We start from the raw sequence: 14,312 nt of genomic DNA, 5'->3' as shown, positions 1-14,312 counted from the left end.
ATTCACCCAAAAGCTGTTTTATTTTAAAGCTGCTCACACACTGCCAGCACTGAAACTGCAAGTATCAAATGTAAACATTGAGCATTTTTCAAAAAAATTTAACTTTTTTTTTTTTTTAAACAAATGTTTTAAAATTGAAAAAAAAAAAAAAAAATCGATCTTTGGACGTACGAATCGATAATCGGTCATTAATATGCGAATCGATTTGAAAATCGATTTTTTTTCAACCCAGCTCTACTTTTAATGTAGTACAAGTACTTTTACTGCCTAAACAGCTCAGTGCCGATATTCAATATTGCCCAGCTCTAGTACGAGTACTTTTTCTACTAGTATTTGTGTGTTCTCAGCGTTCAGCCTGGACACAGAGCAGCCCGACTACGACCTGGACTCTGACGACGAGGCCTTTGTGCTGAAGCTGAAGAAGAAGATGGAGATCAGTCTGCTGCAGTTTGAGGAGATGATCGACCGTCTGGAGAAGGGCAGTGGACAGCAGGTAAAGGACACGCTCTGGGCCCCCTGGGCCTTCAGATTTGTCTTTTTGAACAGTTTATGCAACAAATTATTTAAAATCCCAAATAACTCTATTGAAGCATCTCCAGCCCTCAGGAACATTGTGTGGTCTGCTCCCGTTGTCTTTCAGTCGGTGAGTCTCCCTGAGGCCAAGCTGCTGCTGAAGGAGGACGACGAGCTGATCAAGGAGGTGTTCGAGTACTGGAGCCGCAAGAAGAAGAACAGCAAAGCCCAGTCGCTCATCCCCAGCGTCAAACAGGAGAAGCGCGACGGCTCGTCCACCAACGACCCCTACGTGGCCTTCAGGCGGCGCACTGAGAAGATGCAGACCAGGAAGGTGCGTTTCAGGGCGTTGCTCAGGCGCAGGAACATCATCAGTTCCTCTGTCCCAGGTAGAATGTGAGATGTGCAGTAGAAGATAAGATATTCCTTTATTGTCCCACATGGGGAAATTTCATTGGTGAAACGCAGGTAGATCCAGAGGTAGATACAGAAGAACAGATCACTTATAGGAAGTCTGAAAAACACTTTCACTAGAAGATCTCCTATAAATAAATAAAAACTCCCATAGACAAATAAATACATAAATACCATTGCATGTGATAAGAACGGGGCAGAGGAACATCATCTGAAGGCTCCTCGTTACGGGGCTCTTTGTTTTGTCTGTACATTGTGTGTCCGCTGGGGTTGTGTTCAAAAAATGGATACGGCGATATATCGTCACGGACTGATCTGATCAGAAGATGCTGCTGCTGTAGGATGCAGACCTAAACCCACGTTCAGGTTCAGGTCTGGACCTAAACCCAGCCATATTTGCATAATGTTCTAACAGCATAACACAAACCTGAACAAGGACTTCATCAAACACAAGGCTGAACTGCAGATCGAAATCAACTCGTCTGGTTTATTCACCGTTTTTTTACAGGAGTTAGTTTACAGTCAGTCTGGGTCAACCGGTCAAGGCAGCGGTTTAACCCAACTTTGGGAATTCAGTCATGGCAATGACATCGATGGCGTCTTTTCCAGCGCAAATTCCACCATCTATGAAACATCATAGAATTTGCAGAATTCAAATTTATGAAAGCCCCTCATCGCCCTCCCCGCGCCGGCTCCTCCCACTCTCCCGGAGGCTCCTCCCGCTCTCCCGGAGGCTCCTCCCGCTCTCCCGGAGGCTCCTCCCGCTCTCCCGGGGGCTCCTCCCGCTCTCCCGGGGGCTCCTCCCGCTCTCCCGGGGGCTCCTCCCGCTCTCCCGGAGGCTCCTCCCGCTCTCCCGGAGGCTCCTCCCGCTCTCCCGGAGGCTCCTCCCGCTCTCCCGGAGGCTCCTCCCGCTCTCCCGGAGGCTCCTCCCGCTCTCCCGGAGGCTCCTCCCGCTCTCCCGGGGGCTCCTCCCGCTCTCCCGGGGGCTCCTCCCGCTCTCCCGGAGGCTCCTCCCGCTCTCCCGGAGGCTCCTCCCGCTCTCCCGGAGGCTCCTCCCGCTCTCCCGGAGGCTCCTCCCGCTCTCCCGGGGGCTCCTCCCGCTCTCCCGGGGGCTCCTCCCGCTCTCCCGGGGGCTCCTCCCGCTCTCCCGGGGGCTCCTCCCGCTCTCCCGGAGGCTCCTCCCGCTCTCCCGGAGGCTCCTCCCGCTCTCCCGGGGGCTCCTCCCGCTCTCCCGGGGGCTCCTCCCGCTCTCCCGGGGGCTCCTCCCGCTCTCCCGGGGGCTCCTCCCGCTCTCCCGGAGGCTCCTCCCGCTCTCCCGGAGGCTCCTCCCGCTCTCCCGGAGGCTCCTCCCGTTCGAGGATGTTTCAAAAGGGTCAAACTCACTCATATCCAGGACAAACCAAAGAGGTGTTGTGTAAGAGAGGTCATTCTGATACAGCAGCTCGTCGTCATGACGATTCTGGTGTGATATGTGACTTGTGAGTGTAGAGACAATATGTAAATGAGACTCATGCCAATAGTGATGATTGAGTTGTAATAAGGCTGTCTAACTTGGTGTTAATTCATTTGTTCAACTAATTTTATTGGAACATTTTCAGTTAAAAGTTTGGTTTTTTTTTTAAAGAATTTTTACAAATACATTTGAAATCTTGTTACATCAATGGAAAATGTTGATTATATTGATTGTTAGTCATATTTGTGTTTTGCTATGAAACTTATTAAATTGCTATGAAAAAATGAACGCCCGTGAAGAGCTGTCCATCGGATCCACAACTCTCACAGATACAGTTCCAGTTTTTTTGTTTTTTTGCATCTGCTGCAGAAATAGCTCTATCTTTGGCTAAAATAGTGAGAGGCAGAAGAGGCAGTGGCGCTGGTGCGTCTGAGGAAGCGAGGCACACAAACGCCTCCTCCATCACCTCCTCCATCACCTCCTCCATCACCTCCTCCATCACCTCCTGCATCACCTCCTGCATCACCTCCTGCATCACCTCCTCCATCACCTCCTCCATCACCTCCTCCATCACCTCCTGCATCACCTCCTCCATCACCTCCTGCATCACCTCCTGCATCACCTCCTCCATCACCTCCTCCATCACCTCCTCCATCACCTCCTCCATCACCTCCTGCATCACCTCCTGCATCACCTCCTGCATCACCTCCTCCATCACCTCCTGCATCACCTCCTGCATCACCGTGTGATACGCTGGAGCCACAGAGAAGGTGTTCGGCTGCAGACTTCAGTCTCTGCAGGACCTGGACGTCTCCAGGGCTCTGGGACGAGCATGTCGGGTCACAGCAGACCCTTCTCACCCCGCACATGGTTATTTGAGCCACTCCCCTCAGGCAGTAGGCCACGCCCCTCAGGCAGGAGGCCACGCCCCTCAGGCCGTTGGACTCATGAACACTTAAACACTGTCACTTTAACCATCATTTAATCACTCACTGTTCACTTTCTGCACTACATATGTAACTTGACTGTGTACATTTTAAGCCCATTTTTTATCTTTATATTCTTTGTTATGACTTAATCATTGTTTTATTATTTTGTGTCGCATCGAATCAGCAAGACAAGTTCCTATGTTTGAAGTTTGTTCATTGACAATGGCAATAAACCTGATCTGATACTGAATGTGACATGTGCAGGAGAAGAACGTTGTAAACCTGCACAAGATTGTCAAACGGGGAGAAACTAAACAGAATTCTGCTAACTGTGCGCGTGACCCGCGTCGCGTGACCTGCGTCGCGTGACCCGCGTCGCGTGACCTCTTTGTTCCTTCGCAGAACCGTAAGAACGATGAGGCGTCGTACGAGAAGATGCTGAAACTGCGGCGGGACCTGAGCCGAGCGGTCACCATTTTGGAGATGATCAAGCGGCGGGAAAAGAGCAAACGGGAACTGCTGCACCTGACGCTTGAGATCATCGAGAAGAGGTACGGACCGTTCGTAACCATGGCGATCATGTGGCGTCGCATGATCGTGAAAATGTGCCATCATGTTTTAGCCTAATTGCGCTTCTATTTCCACTTTCACTCGTTTGGTATCATTTTTAATGTTTGTATGAAGTGGTATTGCTGATGTTGACACTGGAACTTCTTTGGTTTGAATGATCGACTCAAATCCGGGAAATGGTTCTAGTTTAGGAACGACTGGCACCAATAAGACCAAAGTGTGCGACGACCTGGAACATTCTTGACGCTCAAACGCCACTTCCCTCTCTCCGTAGGAACGGCATGGCGGATTACGGCGGCGAGGTGATAGCGGAGGTCCTGGCCGAGCGCGCTCTGGTCCGGCCTCAGATCATCCCCCTGGTCCCACTCACAAACCAGTACCGGCACCAGGACCACGCCGACCTGAAGGACTATAAATCCAAGGTACTGAAGCTGTCGCCGCTGGTCCATGTCCTGGACCCAAAGTGGCCCCTGAGAGGTTCTGGCTCCCAAAGCATGTGGCTCTTGGGCTCCAGGTGGACTTTAGCTCAGGGGGAGGAGCTCCACAGCACAGCCAGATGATTGGACGAGAAAGAACGCATACTCAGGTCAAAACAAGAGACAAAAAGCAGAGAAACACAAAAGAATCATTTGTTTCCAAACTCTGACTTGATCTTGTGCTAAAGCTCCGTGTTTCCACTGATGCTAACGACTGTGGAGCCTTAGCAACACAAAGCTAGCAAAGCACGTTAGCAACACAAAGCTAGCAAAGCACGTTAGCAACACAAAGCTAGCAAAGCACGTTAGCAACACAAAGCTAACATAGCACGTTAGCAACAGCTGTTTCCTGTTTATGGCACTCATTTTGTCCAGAGTCACAATCTGATATTTCCAGGTCATAAAGCGTCTGACATGAGCCACGCCCCTCACACACACTAGCTTTAGCCACGCCCCTCACACACGCTAGCTTTAGCCACGCCCCTCACACACACTAGCTTTAGCCACGCCCCTCACACACACTAGCTTTAGCCACGCCCCTCACACACACTAGCTTTAGCCACGCCCCTCACACACACTAGCTCTAGCCACGCCCCTCACACACTAGCTTTAGCCATGCCCCTCACACACGCTAGCTTTAGCCACGCCCCTCACACACGCTAGCTTTAGCCACGCCCCTCACACACGCTAGCTTTAGCCACGCCCCTCACACACGCTAGCTTTAGCCACGCCCCTCACACACGCTAGCTTTAGCCACGCCCCTCACACACGCTAGCTTTAGCCACGCCCCTCACACACGCTAGCTTTAGCCACGCCCCTCACACACAGTAGCTTTAGCCACGCCCCTCACACACACTAGCTTTAGCCACGCCCCTCACACACACTAGCTTTAGCCACGCCCCTCACACACTAGCTTTAGCCACGCCCCTCACACACTAGCTTTAGCCACGCCCCACACACACACTGGCTTTAGCTAGTTTGTGCGTCCCGTGTTAGCCATAGCTTGCCGCTGACCTCCACGTCTGAAGCTCTGTGTTCTGTGTCCACAGCCTGAGAAGTGTGAAGTTCCCAGACAGAAGAGGAAATACGAGAAGAAACAGAAAGCACTGCCACTGTCAGCAGGGGGCGCTCACCACGCATCTCTGTTCAACGCCAAGGACCTGAACCAGTATGACTTCCCCAGCTCCGACGACGAGCCCTACTCTCAGGTCAGACATTAGAGTAGAGTGGACACAGTGTCACGTTAGAGTGGACACAGTGTCACGTTAGAGTGGACACAGTGTCACGTTAGAGTGGACACAGTGTCACGTTAGAGTGGACACAAGGTCACGTTAGAGTGGACACAAGGTCACGTTAGAGTGGACACAAGGTCACGGTCACATTAGCTTTCTGGGCCGTGTGATGTCTTTGGCTGCAGTCCCAATATGCTGGCCACTGGGGGCGCTGGTGACATATGCAGATAATATAATATATCATGCATCTTCAGCACTGGATAAATCTGGACACATTTCAGAGTGATGTTCTGAGGCTTTCCTGACCTTTGACCTGTGCCCTTTGCCCACAGATGCTTTCAGGGTCATCAGAGGCGGAAGAGGAGAACGACCCTGATGGAGCCTATGCTTTCAGGAGGAGAACGGGCTGCCAGTATCACGCTGTGAGTAACCTAACGTGTGACCTACACCCCCGCGTCTGTGACCTACACCCCCGCGTCTGTGACCTACACCCCCGCGTCTGTGACCTACACCCCCGCGTCTGTGACCTACACCCCCGCTTCCCCCTCTGTCCTCAGGTTCAGCAGGACTCTCTGGGGGCGTGGCCCTGGTGCAGTCCATCAGAAGCTCCTCCTTCAAACCCTCGCTTCAGATACAGCCTGACGTCGCTCACGGTGCCGCGCCGCTGTTTGGGTTTGGCTCGGCGGCGAGTAGGCCGCGGCGGCAGGTAGGGCTTCCAGCACAGCTGAAAAACATGCACTCTCCACAAACTCGACCTGTAACTGGTGTGGTCTCCATGGAGATGTTCTCATTCCAAAGAATTATAAACCGATCCATCTCCAGGTCATGTCTGTAAGGGTCAGATGAGTGGTCATGTCTGTGGGTCAGATGGGTGCAGAGGGGTCATGTCTGTGGGTCAGATGGGTGCAGAGGGTCATGTCTGTGGGTCAGATGGGTGCAGGGTGGTCATGTCTGGTCAGATGGGTGCAGAGTGGTCATGTCTGTGGGTCAGATGGGTGCAGAGGGGTCATGTCTGGGTCAGATGGGTGCAGAGGGGTCATGTCTGTGGGTCAGATGGGTGCAGAGTGGTCATGTCTGTGGGTCAGATGGGTGCAGAGTGGTCATGTCTGTGGGTCAGATGAGTGCAGAGTGGTCATGTCTGTGGGTCAGATGGGTGCAGAGGGGTCATGGCTTTGGGTCAGATGAGTGCAGAGTGGTCATGTCTGTGGGTTGATGGGTGCAGAGGGGTCATGTCTGTGGGTCAGATGGGTGCAGAGTGGTCATGTCTGTGGGTCAGATGAGTGCAGAGTGGTCATGTCTCTGGGTCAGATGAGTGCAGAGGGGTCATGTCTGTGGGTCAGATGGGTGCAGAGTGGTCATGTCTGTGGGTCAGATGAGTGCAGTGTGGTCATGTCTGGTCAGATGGGTGCAGAGTGGTCATGTCTGTGGGTCAGATGGGTGCAGAGTGGTCATGTCTGTGGGTCAGATGAGTGCAGAGTGGTCATGTCTGGTCAGATGGGTGCAGAGTGGTCATGTCTGTGGGTCAGATGGGTGCAGAGGGGTCATGTCTGGGTCAGATGGGTGCAGAGGGGTTATGTCTGTGGGTCAGATGGGTGCAGAGTGGTCATGTCTGTGGGTCAGATGGGTGCAGAGGGGTAATGTCTGTGGGTCAGATGGGTGCAGAGTGGTCATGTCTGTGGGTCAGATGGGTGCAGAGTGGTCATGTCTGTGGGTCAGATGGGTGCAGAGTGGTCATGTCTGTGGGTCAGATGAGTGCAGAGTGGTCATGTCTGTGGGTCAGATGGGTGCAGAGGGGTCATGGCTTTGGGTCAGATGAGTGCAGAGTGGTCATGTCTGTGGGTTGATGGGTGCAGAGGGGTCATGTCTGTGGGTCAGATGGGTGCAGAGGGGTCATGTCTGTGGGTCAGATGAGTGCAGAGTGGTCATGTCTCTGGGTCAGATGAGTGCAGAGGGGTCATGTCTGTGGGTCAGATGGGTGCAGAGTGGTCATGTCTGGTCAGATGGGTGCAGAGTGGTCATGTCTGTGGGTCAGATGAGTGCAGTGTGGTCATGTCTGGGTCAGATGGGTGCAGAGTGGTCATGTCTGTGGGTCAGATGGGTGCAGAGTGGTCATGTCTGTGGGTCAGATGAGTGCAGAGTGGTCATGTCTGTGGGTCAGATGGGTGCAGAGTGGTCATGTCTGTGGGTCAGATGGGTGCAGAGTGGTCATGTCTGTGGGTCAGATGGGTGCAGAGTGGTCATGTCTGTGGGTCAGATGGGTGCAGAGTGGTCATGTCTGTGGGTCAGATGGGTGCAGAGGGGTCATGTCTGTGGGTCAGATGGGTGCAGAGGGGTCATGTCTGGGTCAGATGGGTGCAGAGGGGTCATGTCTGTGGGTCAGATGAGTGCAGAGGGGTCATGTCTGTGGGTCAGATGAGTGCAGAGTGGTCATGTCTGTGGGTCAGATGGGCGCAGAGTGGTCATGTCTGTGGGTCAGATGGGCGCAGAGGGGTCATGTCTGGGTCAGATGGGTGCAGAGTGGTCATGTCTGTGGGTCAGATGGGTGCAGAGGGGTCATGTCTGTGGGTCAGAGGGGTCATGTCTGTGGGTCAGAGGGGTCATGTCTGTGGGTCAGAGGGGTCATGTCTGTGGGTCAGATGAGTGCAGAGTGGTCATGTCTGGGTCAGATGGGTGCAGAGTGGTCATGTCTGGGTCAGATGGGTGCAGAGTGGTCATGTCTGGGTCAGATGGGTGCAGAGTGGTCATGTCTGGGTCAGATGGGTGCAGAGTGGTCATGTCTGGGTCAGATGGGTGCAGAGTGGTCATGTCTGGGTCAGATGGGTGCAGAGTGGTCATGTCTGGGTCAGATGGGTGCAGAGGGGTCATGTCTGGGTCAGATGGGTGCAGAGGGGTCATGTCTGGGTCAGATGGGTGCAGAGGGGTCATGTCTGTGGGTCAGATGGGTGCAGAGGGGTCATGTCTGTGGGTCAGATGGGTGCAGAGGGGTCATGTCTGTGGGTCAGATGGGTGCAGAGTGGTCATGTCTGTGGGTCAGATGGGTGCAGAGTGGTCATGTCTGTGGGTCAGATAAGTGCAGTGTGGTCATGTCTGTGGGTCAGATGAGTGCAGAGTGGTCATGTCTGTGGGTCAGATGGGTGCAGAGTGGTCATGTCTGTGGGTCAGATGAGTGCAGAGTGGTCATGTCTGTGGGTCAGATGAGTGCAGAGTGGTCATGTCTGTGGGTCAGATGAGTGCAGAGGGGTCATGTCTGTGGGTCAGATGAGTGCAGAGTGGTCATGTCTGGGTCAGATGGGTGCAGAGGGGTCATGTCTGGGTCAGATGGGTGCATAGGGGTCATGTCTGTGGGGCAGATGTGTGCAGAGTGGTCATGTCTGGTCAGATGGGTGCAGAGTGGTCATGTCTGGTCAGATGAGTGCAGAGTGGTCATGTCTGTGGGTCAGATGGGTGCAGAGTGGTCATGTCTGTGGGTCAGATGGGTGCAGAGTGGTCATGTCTGTGGGTCAGATGGGTGCAGAGGGGTCATGTCTGGGTCAGATGGGTGCAGAGGGGTCATGTCTGTGGGTCAGATGGGTGCAGAGTGGTCATGTCTGTGGGTCAGATGGGTGCAGAGGGGTCATGTCTGTGGGTCAGATGAGTGCAGAGTGGTCATGTCTGTGGGTCAGATGAGTGCAGAGTGGTCATGTCTCTGGGTCAGATGAGTGCAGAGGGGTCATGTCTGTGGGTCAGATGGGTGCAGAGTGGTCATGTCTGTGGGTCAGATGGGTGCAGAGTGGTCATGTCTGTGGGTCAGATGGGTGCAGAGGGGTCATGTCTGTGGGTCAGATGGGTGCAGAGGGGTCATGTCTGTGGGTCAGATGAGTGCAGAGTGGTCATGTCTCTGGGTCAGATGAGTGCAGAGTGGTCATGTCTGTGGGTCAGATGGGTGCAGAGTGGTCATGTCTGGGTCAGATGGGTGCAGAGGGTCATGTCTGTGGGTCAGATGGGTGCAGAGTGGTCATGTCTGTGGGTCAGATGGGTGCAGAGGGGTCATGTCTGGGTCAGATGGGTGCAGAGTGGTCATGTCTGTGGGTCAGATGGGTGCAGAGTGGTCATGTCTGTGGGTCAGATGGGTGCAGAGTGGTCATGTCTGTGGGTCAGATGGGTGCAGAGTGGTCATGTCTGTGGGTCAGATGGGTGCAGAGTGGTCATGTCTGTGGGTCAGATGGGTGCAGAGTGGTCATGTCTGTAACATGTGTTTCTTTCTCAGGCTGATCCTGGATCGCGCACACTCGGATTACGACTCTGTGTATCATGAATTGTCCCCAGACCGAGCGGCACCGCCCCCTTCCCCGCCTCTACCCCCCGCGTGTGAGCGGTTAACTCCTCCCACCACCGACAGAGTCCCGCCCCTCACAGAGAGCGGCCCCGACAGACACTGGCACACGGACCTCACTCACCTGCTCCTGAGCATAAAGGCCTGTCGCTGGAGACACTTCAGGCCCCGGACACTGCCCCTGGCTCAGCTGGACAATGCACACCCCCTTTTCAGGAGGATCAGCCGCCGCCTCAAGCCCCACATCACCCCGCCCACCCCACGGAGCTGTGCCCGAGGGGCCCGAGGAGCCACACTGGCCCCCACACTGGGTAAGAACATGAGGACAGAGAGGAGGAGGAGCCTAGTGCCTGTGTTCTGAAGTGTGTGTGTGTGTGTGTTCTGAAGTGTGTGTGTGTGTGTGTGTTCTGAAGTGTGTGTGTGTGTGTTCTGAAGTGTGTGTGTGTGTGTGTGTTCTGAAGTGTGTGTGTGTGTGTGTGTGTTCTGAAGTGTGTGTGTGTGTGTGTGTTCTGAAGTGTGTGTGTGTGTGTGTGTGTGTTCGTTCTGAAGTGTGTGTGTGTGTGTTCTGAAGTGTGTGTGTGTGTGTTCGTTCTGAAGTGTGTGTGTGTGTGTTCTGAAGTGTGTGTGTGTGTTCTGAAGTGTGTGTGTGTGTGTTCTGAAGTGTGTGTGTGTGTGTTCTGAAGTGTGTGTGTGTGTGTTCGTTCTGAAGTGTGTGTGTGTGTGTGTTCTGAAGTGTGTGTGTGTGTTCTGAAGTGTGTGTGTGTGTTCTGAAGTGTGTGTGTGTTCTGAAGTGTGTGTGTGTGTGTTCGTTCTGAAGTGTGTGTGTGTGTGTTCTGAAGTGTGTGTGTGTGTGTTCTGAAGTGTGTGTGTGTGTGTGTTCTGAAGTGTGTGTGTGTGTGTTCTGAAGTGTGTGTGTGTGTGTGTTCTGAAGTGTGTGTGTGTGTGTGTTCGTTCTGAAGTGTGTGTGTGTGTGTTCTGAAGTGTGTGTGTGTGTGTTCTGAAGTGTGTGTGTGTGTGTTCTGAAGTGTGTGTGTGTGTGTGTGTTCTGAAGTGTGTGTGTGTGTGTGTTCTGAAGTGTGTGTGTGTGTGTTCGTTCTGAAGTGTGTGTGTGTGTTCTGAAGTGTGTGTGTGTGTGTGTGTGTTCTGAAGTGTGTGTGTGTGTGTGTGTGTTCTGAAGTGTGTTCTGAAGTGTGTGTTCTGGTGTGTGTGTGTGTTCTGAAGTGTGTGTGTGTGTGTTCTGAAGTGTGTGTGTGTGTGTTCTGAAGTGTGTGTGTGTGTTTCAGTACTGACCCCAGAACAGTTCCAGCAGCATCAGGAGCAGCTCGCTCTGATGAAGAAACAGCAGCTGGAGCAGGAGCAGCAGCAACACCGAACTGTGAGTAACAGACACAAGCACGGGAGGGCATCCGAGCCACTGTGACAACCCCCTTTGACCCTGCTCTGACCCTCCCTGACCCCGCTTTGACCCTGCTCTCTCTCTAACCCCCTTTGACCCTGCTCTGACCCTTTCTAACCCTCTCTGACCCGCTTTGACCTTCTCTAACCCGCTCTGACCCTCCCTGACCCGCTCTGACCCTCCCTGACCCTCTCTAACCCGCTCTGACCCTCCCTGACCCGCTCTGACCCTCCCTGACCCCGCTCTGACCCTCTCTAACCCGCTCTGACCCTCCCTGACCCTCTAACCCGCTCTGACCCTCCCTGACCCCGCTTTGACCCGCTCTGACCCTCCCTGACCCTCTCTAACCCGCTCTGACCCTCCCTGACCCCGCTCTGACCCTCCCTGACACTCTCTAACCCGCTCTGACCCTCTCTGACCCCGCTCTGACCCTCAGGCTTCAGGGACCACTCTGGACCAGGCCTCTGCTCAGCTGGCCGCCTCTGCTCTGGTCACCACTGACCAGCTCCTCGCTCTGAAGGTGAAAGACGACCTGCCACCAGGAGGCGCCGTCAACGGAGTCCTGTCGCCCTCAGGTACTTTAAGACACGCCCTCCATGTTGTGATGTCATAAGAGGCGTATCCATCACTACAGGGCCGAGGTCACAAAGAAGATGAGTCTCATGTGAACCTTAAACTGTGTAAACAAACGGATCATCAGGCTCCTCCCTGAGGGCGGGGCTTATGCAGCTCATAGGACAGTTCAGTCCAAACGTCATGAATCAGAACTAAACATGTGTCTCCTGGTGTTTGGAGTGTGGCGGCCCCTGCAGGTCTCCTGAGGGACCTGCAGGGGCCACTCTAACAGTCTGTCTGTCCTCAGGAGTGTACAGAGCGTCCCACCTGTCCTGCTCCACCTCTCCGGCCCCCAGCCCCAGCACACTCCTGCCCAGCTCCACGGCGGCCCCTCACACGGCGGCTCCTCACAGTAATAACGGCATGGCTCCTCACAGTAACTGTCTGCGCTTGGGGGCCGTGGCCCCCGGGAAACGTCTGCACACCTCCAGGACCCTGAGCTCCTCCATGGGCCCCGCCGCCCTCAAACTGGCCCACTGTCAGAAGCCCAAAGCCCCCACGCCAGCCCCCGCAGCGGCCCTCAGCCTGGGGCCCAGGTGAGATTTGATAAGTTGTGATGAATTGGGGCGTGGTCAGTCTGGACTCTAAAGCTCGTCTGTTTCAGAGAGAACCACGACCAGGAGAAGGCTCTGACCAGTCTGACCGACAACACAGTGGCCATGGAGGTCACGTAGCTGCAGGCTCCTCCCCCTGCTCCTCCTCCTTTAGGTGCTACTGGTCAGAAGCCGGCCGGACTCCTCGTGCTCTGGTCATTGGACTCTCCCTGGACATGTCACTTTTGATTGGCTCCTGTGTAAAACCCGTCAAACGATTAAAAATGTACAGCTGTGCATCTTTGTAAAGCCCCGCCCACATTCTTGTATATAACATTACTTGAATTTGTGACGTTTTGCACTCGACCCGAAAAAAATCTAATGAATTTATGAAAAGCACGGCGCCCCCTGCTGGTCGTTTACCTCCCGTTAAGTTAAACATCTGTTTGACTGCTCCGTGTTTCGGCGTCTGATTGGCTGCTCTTCCGTGAGACACCGAGCCGCGCCCGCTTCCAGCGATCTCCAATGCAGTAAAATTTTCATTCGTCCAAAAAGCGTTTGCTAAGTTGTTTTACGTGCAGAGGCTGGACGTGAGTGACAGGCCCGGTGTGAGTGACAGGGCCCCGGTGTGAGTGACAGGTCCCCGGTGTGAGTGACAGGTCCCCGGTGTGAGTGACAGGGCCCCGGTGTGAGTGACAGGTCCCCGGTGTGAGTGACAGGTCCCCGGTGTGAGTGACAGGGCCCCGGTGTGAGTGACAGGTCCCCGGTGTGAGTGACAGGTCCCCGGTGTGAGTGACAGGGCCCCGGTGTGAGTGACAGGCCCGGTGTGAGTGACAGGTCCCCGGTGTGAGTGACAGGGCCCCGGTGTGAGTGACAGGTCCCCGGTGTGAGTGACAGGTCCCCGGTGTGAGTGACAGGGCCCCGGTGTGAGTGACAGGCCCGGTGTGAGTGACAGGGCCCCGGTGTGAGTAACAGGCCCGGTGTGAGTGACAGGGCCCCGGTGTGAGTGACAGGGCCCCGGTGTGAGTGACAGGTCCCCGGTGTGAGTGACAGGTCCCCGGTGTGAGTGACAGGCCCGGTGTGAGTGACAGGCCCGGTGTGAGTGACAGGCCCGGTGCCTTTAAACTTGGGAATAAAGTGAAACCTACAAAATAAAAGCTGTGCTCTCTTCTGTGAAGAGTTTGGTACCGAACATGACTCTGTGTAGTGTCCGTTTGTCTGCCCCAAGTACACGACAAGAGACGCACACTTTAACCTAAAGATCGACGCACACTTTAACCTAATGATCGACGCACACTTTAACCTAATGATCGACGCACACTTTAACCTAATGATCGACGCACACTTTAACCTAATGATCGACGCACACTTTAACCTAAAGATCGACACACTTTAACCTAAAGATCGACGCACACTTTAACCTAATGATCGACGCACACTTTAACCTAATGATCGACACACTTTAACCTAATGATCGACGCACACTTTAACCTAATGATCGACGCACACTTTAACCTAAAGATCGACGCACACTTTAACCTAATGATCGACGCACACTTTAACCTAATGATCGACGCACACTTTAACCTAATGATCGACACACTTTAACCTAATGATCGACACACACTTTAACCTAATGATCGACGCACACTTTAACCTAAAGATCGACACACACTTTAACCTAATGATCGACGCACACTTTAACCTAATGATCGACGCACACTTTAACCTAATGATCGACGCACACTTTAACCTAATGATCGACGCACACTTTAACCTAAAGATCGACGCACACTTTAACCTAATGATCGACACACACTTTAACCTAATGATCGACGCACACTTTAACCTAATGATCGACACACTTTA

The 14,312-nt window shown here is 53.7% G+C and overlaps 1 protein-coding gene across 3 annotated transcripts in view; it reads left to right on the top strand.

The window, feature by feature from the left end:
- LOC140355893 (enhancer of polycomb homolog 1-like) overlaps positions 1 to 13,640 on the top strand; it is a 29,948-nt gene extending 16,308 nt beyond the window's left edge. Inside the window, exons 3-15 of one of the 3 annotated variants that reach the window (XR_011926035.1) lie at positions 348 to 493; positions 641 to 847; positions 3,712 to 3,860; positions 4,154 to 4,301; positions 5,405 to 5,563; positions 5,920 to 6,009; positions 6,145 to 6,293; positions 9,834 to 10,210; positions 11,183 to 11,274; positions 11,732 to 11,870; positions 12,158 to 12,446; positions 12,515 to 13,280; positions 13,361 to 13,640. Coding sequence is in view for 1 of the 3 variants with exons in the window: in XM_072440536.1 (XP_072296637.1) it covers positions 348 to 493; positions 641 to 847; positions 3,712 to 3,860; positions 4,154 to 4,301; positions 5,405 to 5,563; positions 5,920 to 6,009; positions 6,145 to 6,293; positions 9,834 to 10,210; positions 11,183 to 11,274; positions 11,732 to 11,870; positions 12,158 to 12,446; positions 12,515 to 12,584 (2,015 nt within the window). In the remaining 2 variants the exon portion in view is untranslated. Of the gene's footprint in view, positions 1 to 347; positions 494 to 640; positions 848 to 3,711; positions 3,861 to 4,153; positions 4,302 to 5,404; positions 5,564 to 5,919; positions 6,010 to 6,144; positions 6,294 to 9,833; positions 10,211 to 11,182; positions 11,275 to 11,731; positions 11,871 to 12,157; positions 12,447 to 12,514 lie in introns of all 3 variants that reach the window. The other 2 variants (XR_011926036.1, XM_072440536.1) reach the window with 2 other exon arrangements.
- The last annotated feature ends 672 nt before the right edge of the window (positions 13,641 to 14,312 follow it).

This window comes from Eucyclogobius newberryi, unplaced genomic scaffold, assembly GCF_026437365.1.
Source record: "Eucyclogobius newberryi isolate DKJ021-1_F unplaced genomic scaffold, fEucNew1.0.hap1 SCAF_12, whole genome shotgun sequence".
NCBI classification, from domain to species: domain Eukaryota; kingdom Metazoa; phylum Chordata; class Actinopteri; order Gobiiformes; family Gobiidae; genus Eucyclogobius; species Eucyclogobius newberryi.
The sequence above is the reverse complement of the archived record's forward strand: the minus strand, read 5'-3'. Positions and strand labels throughout refer to the sequence as shown.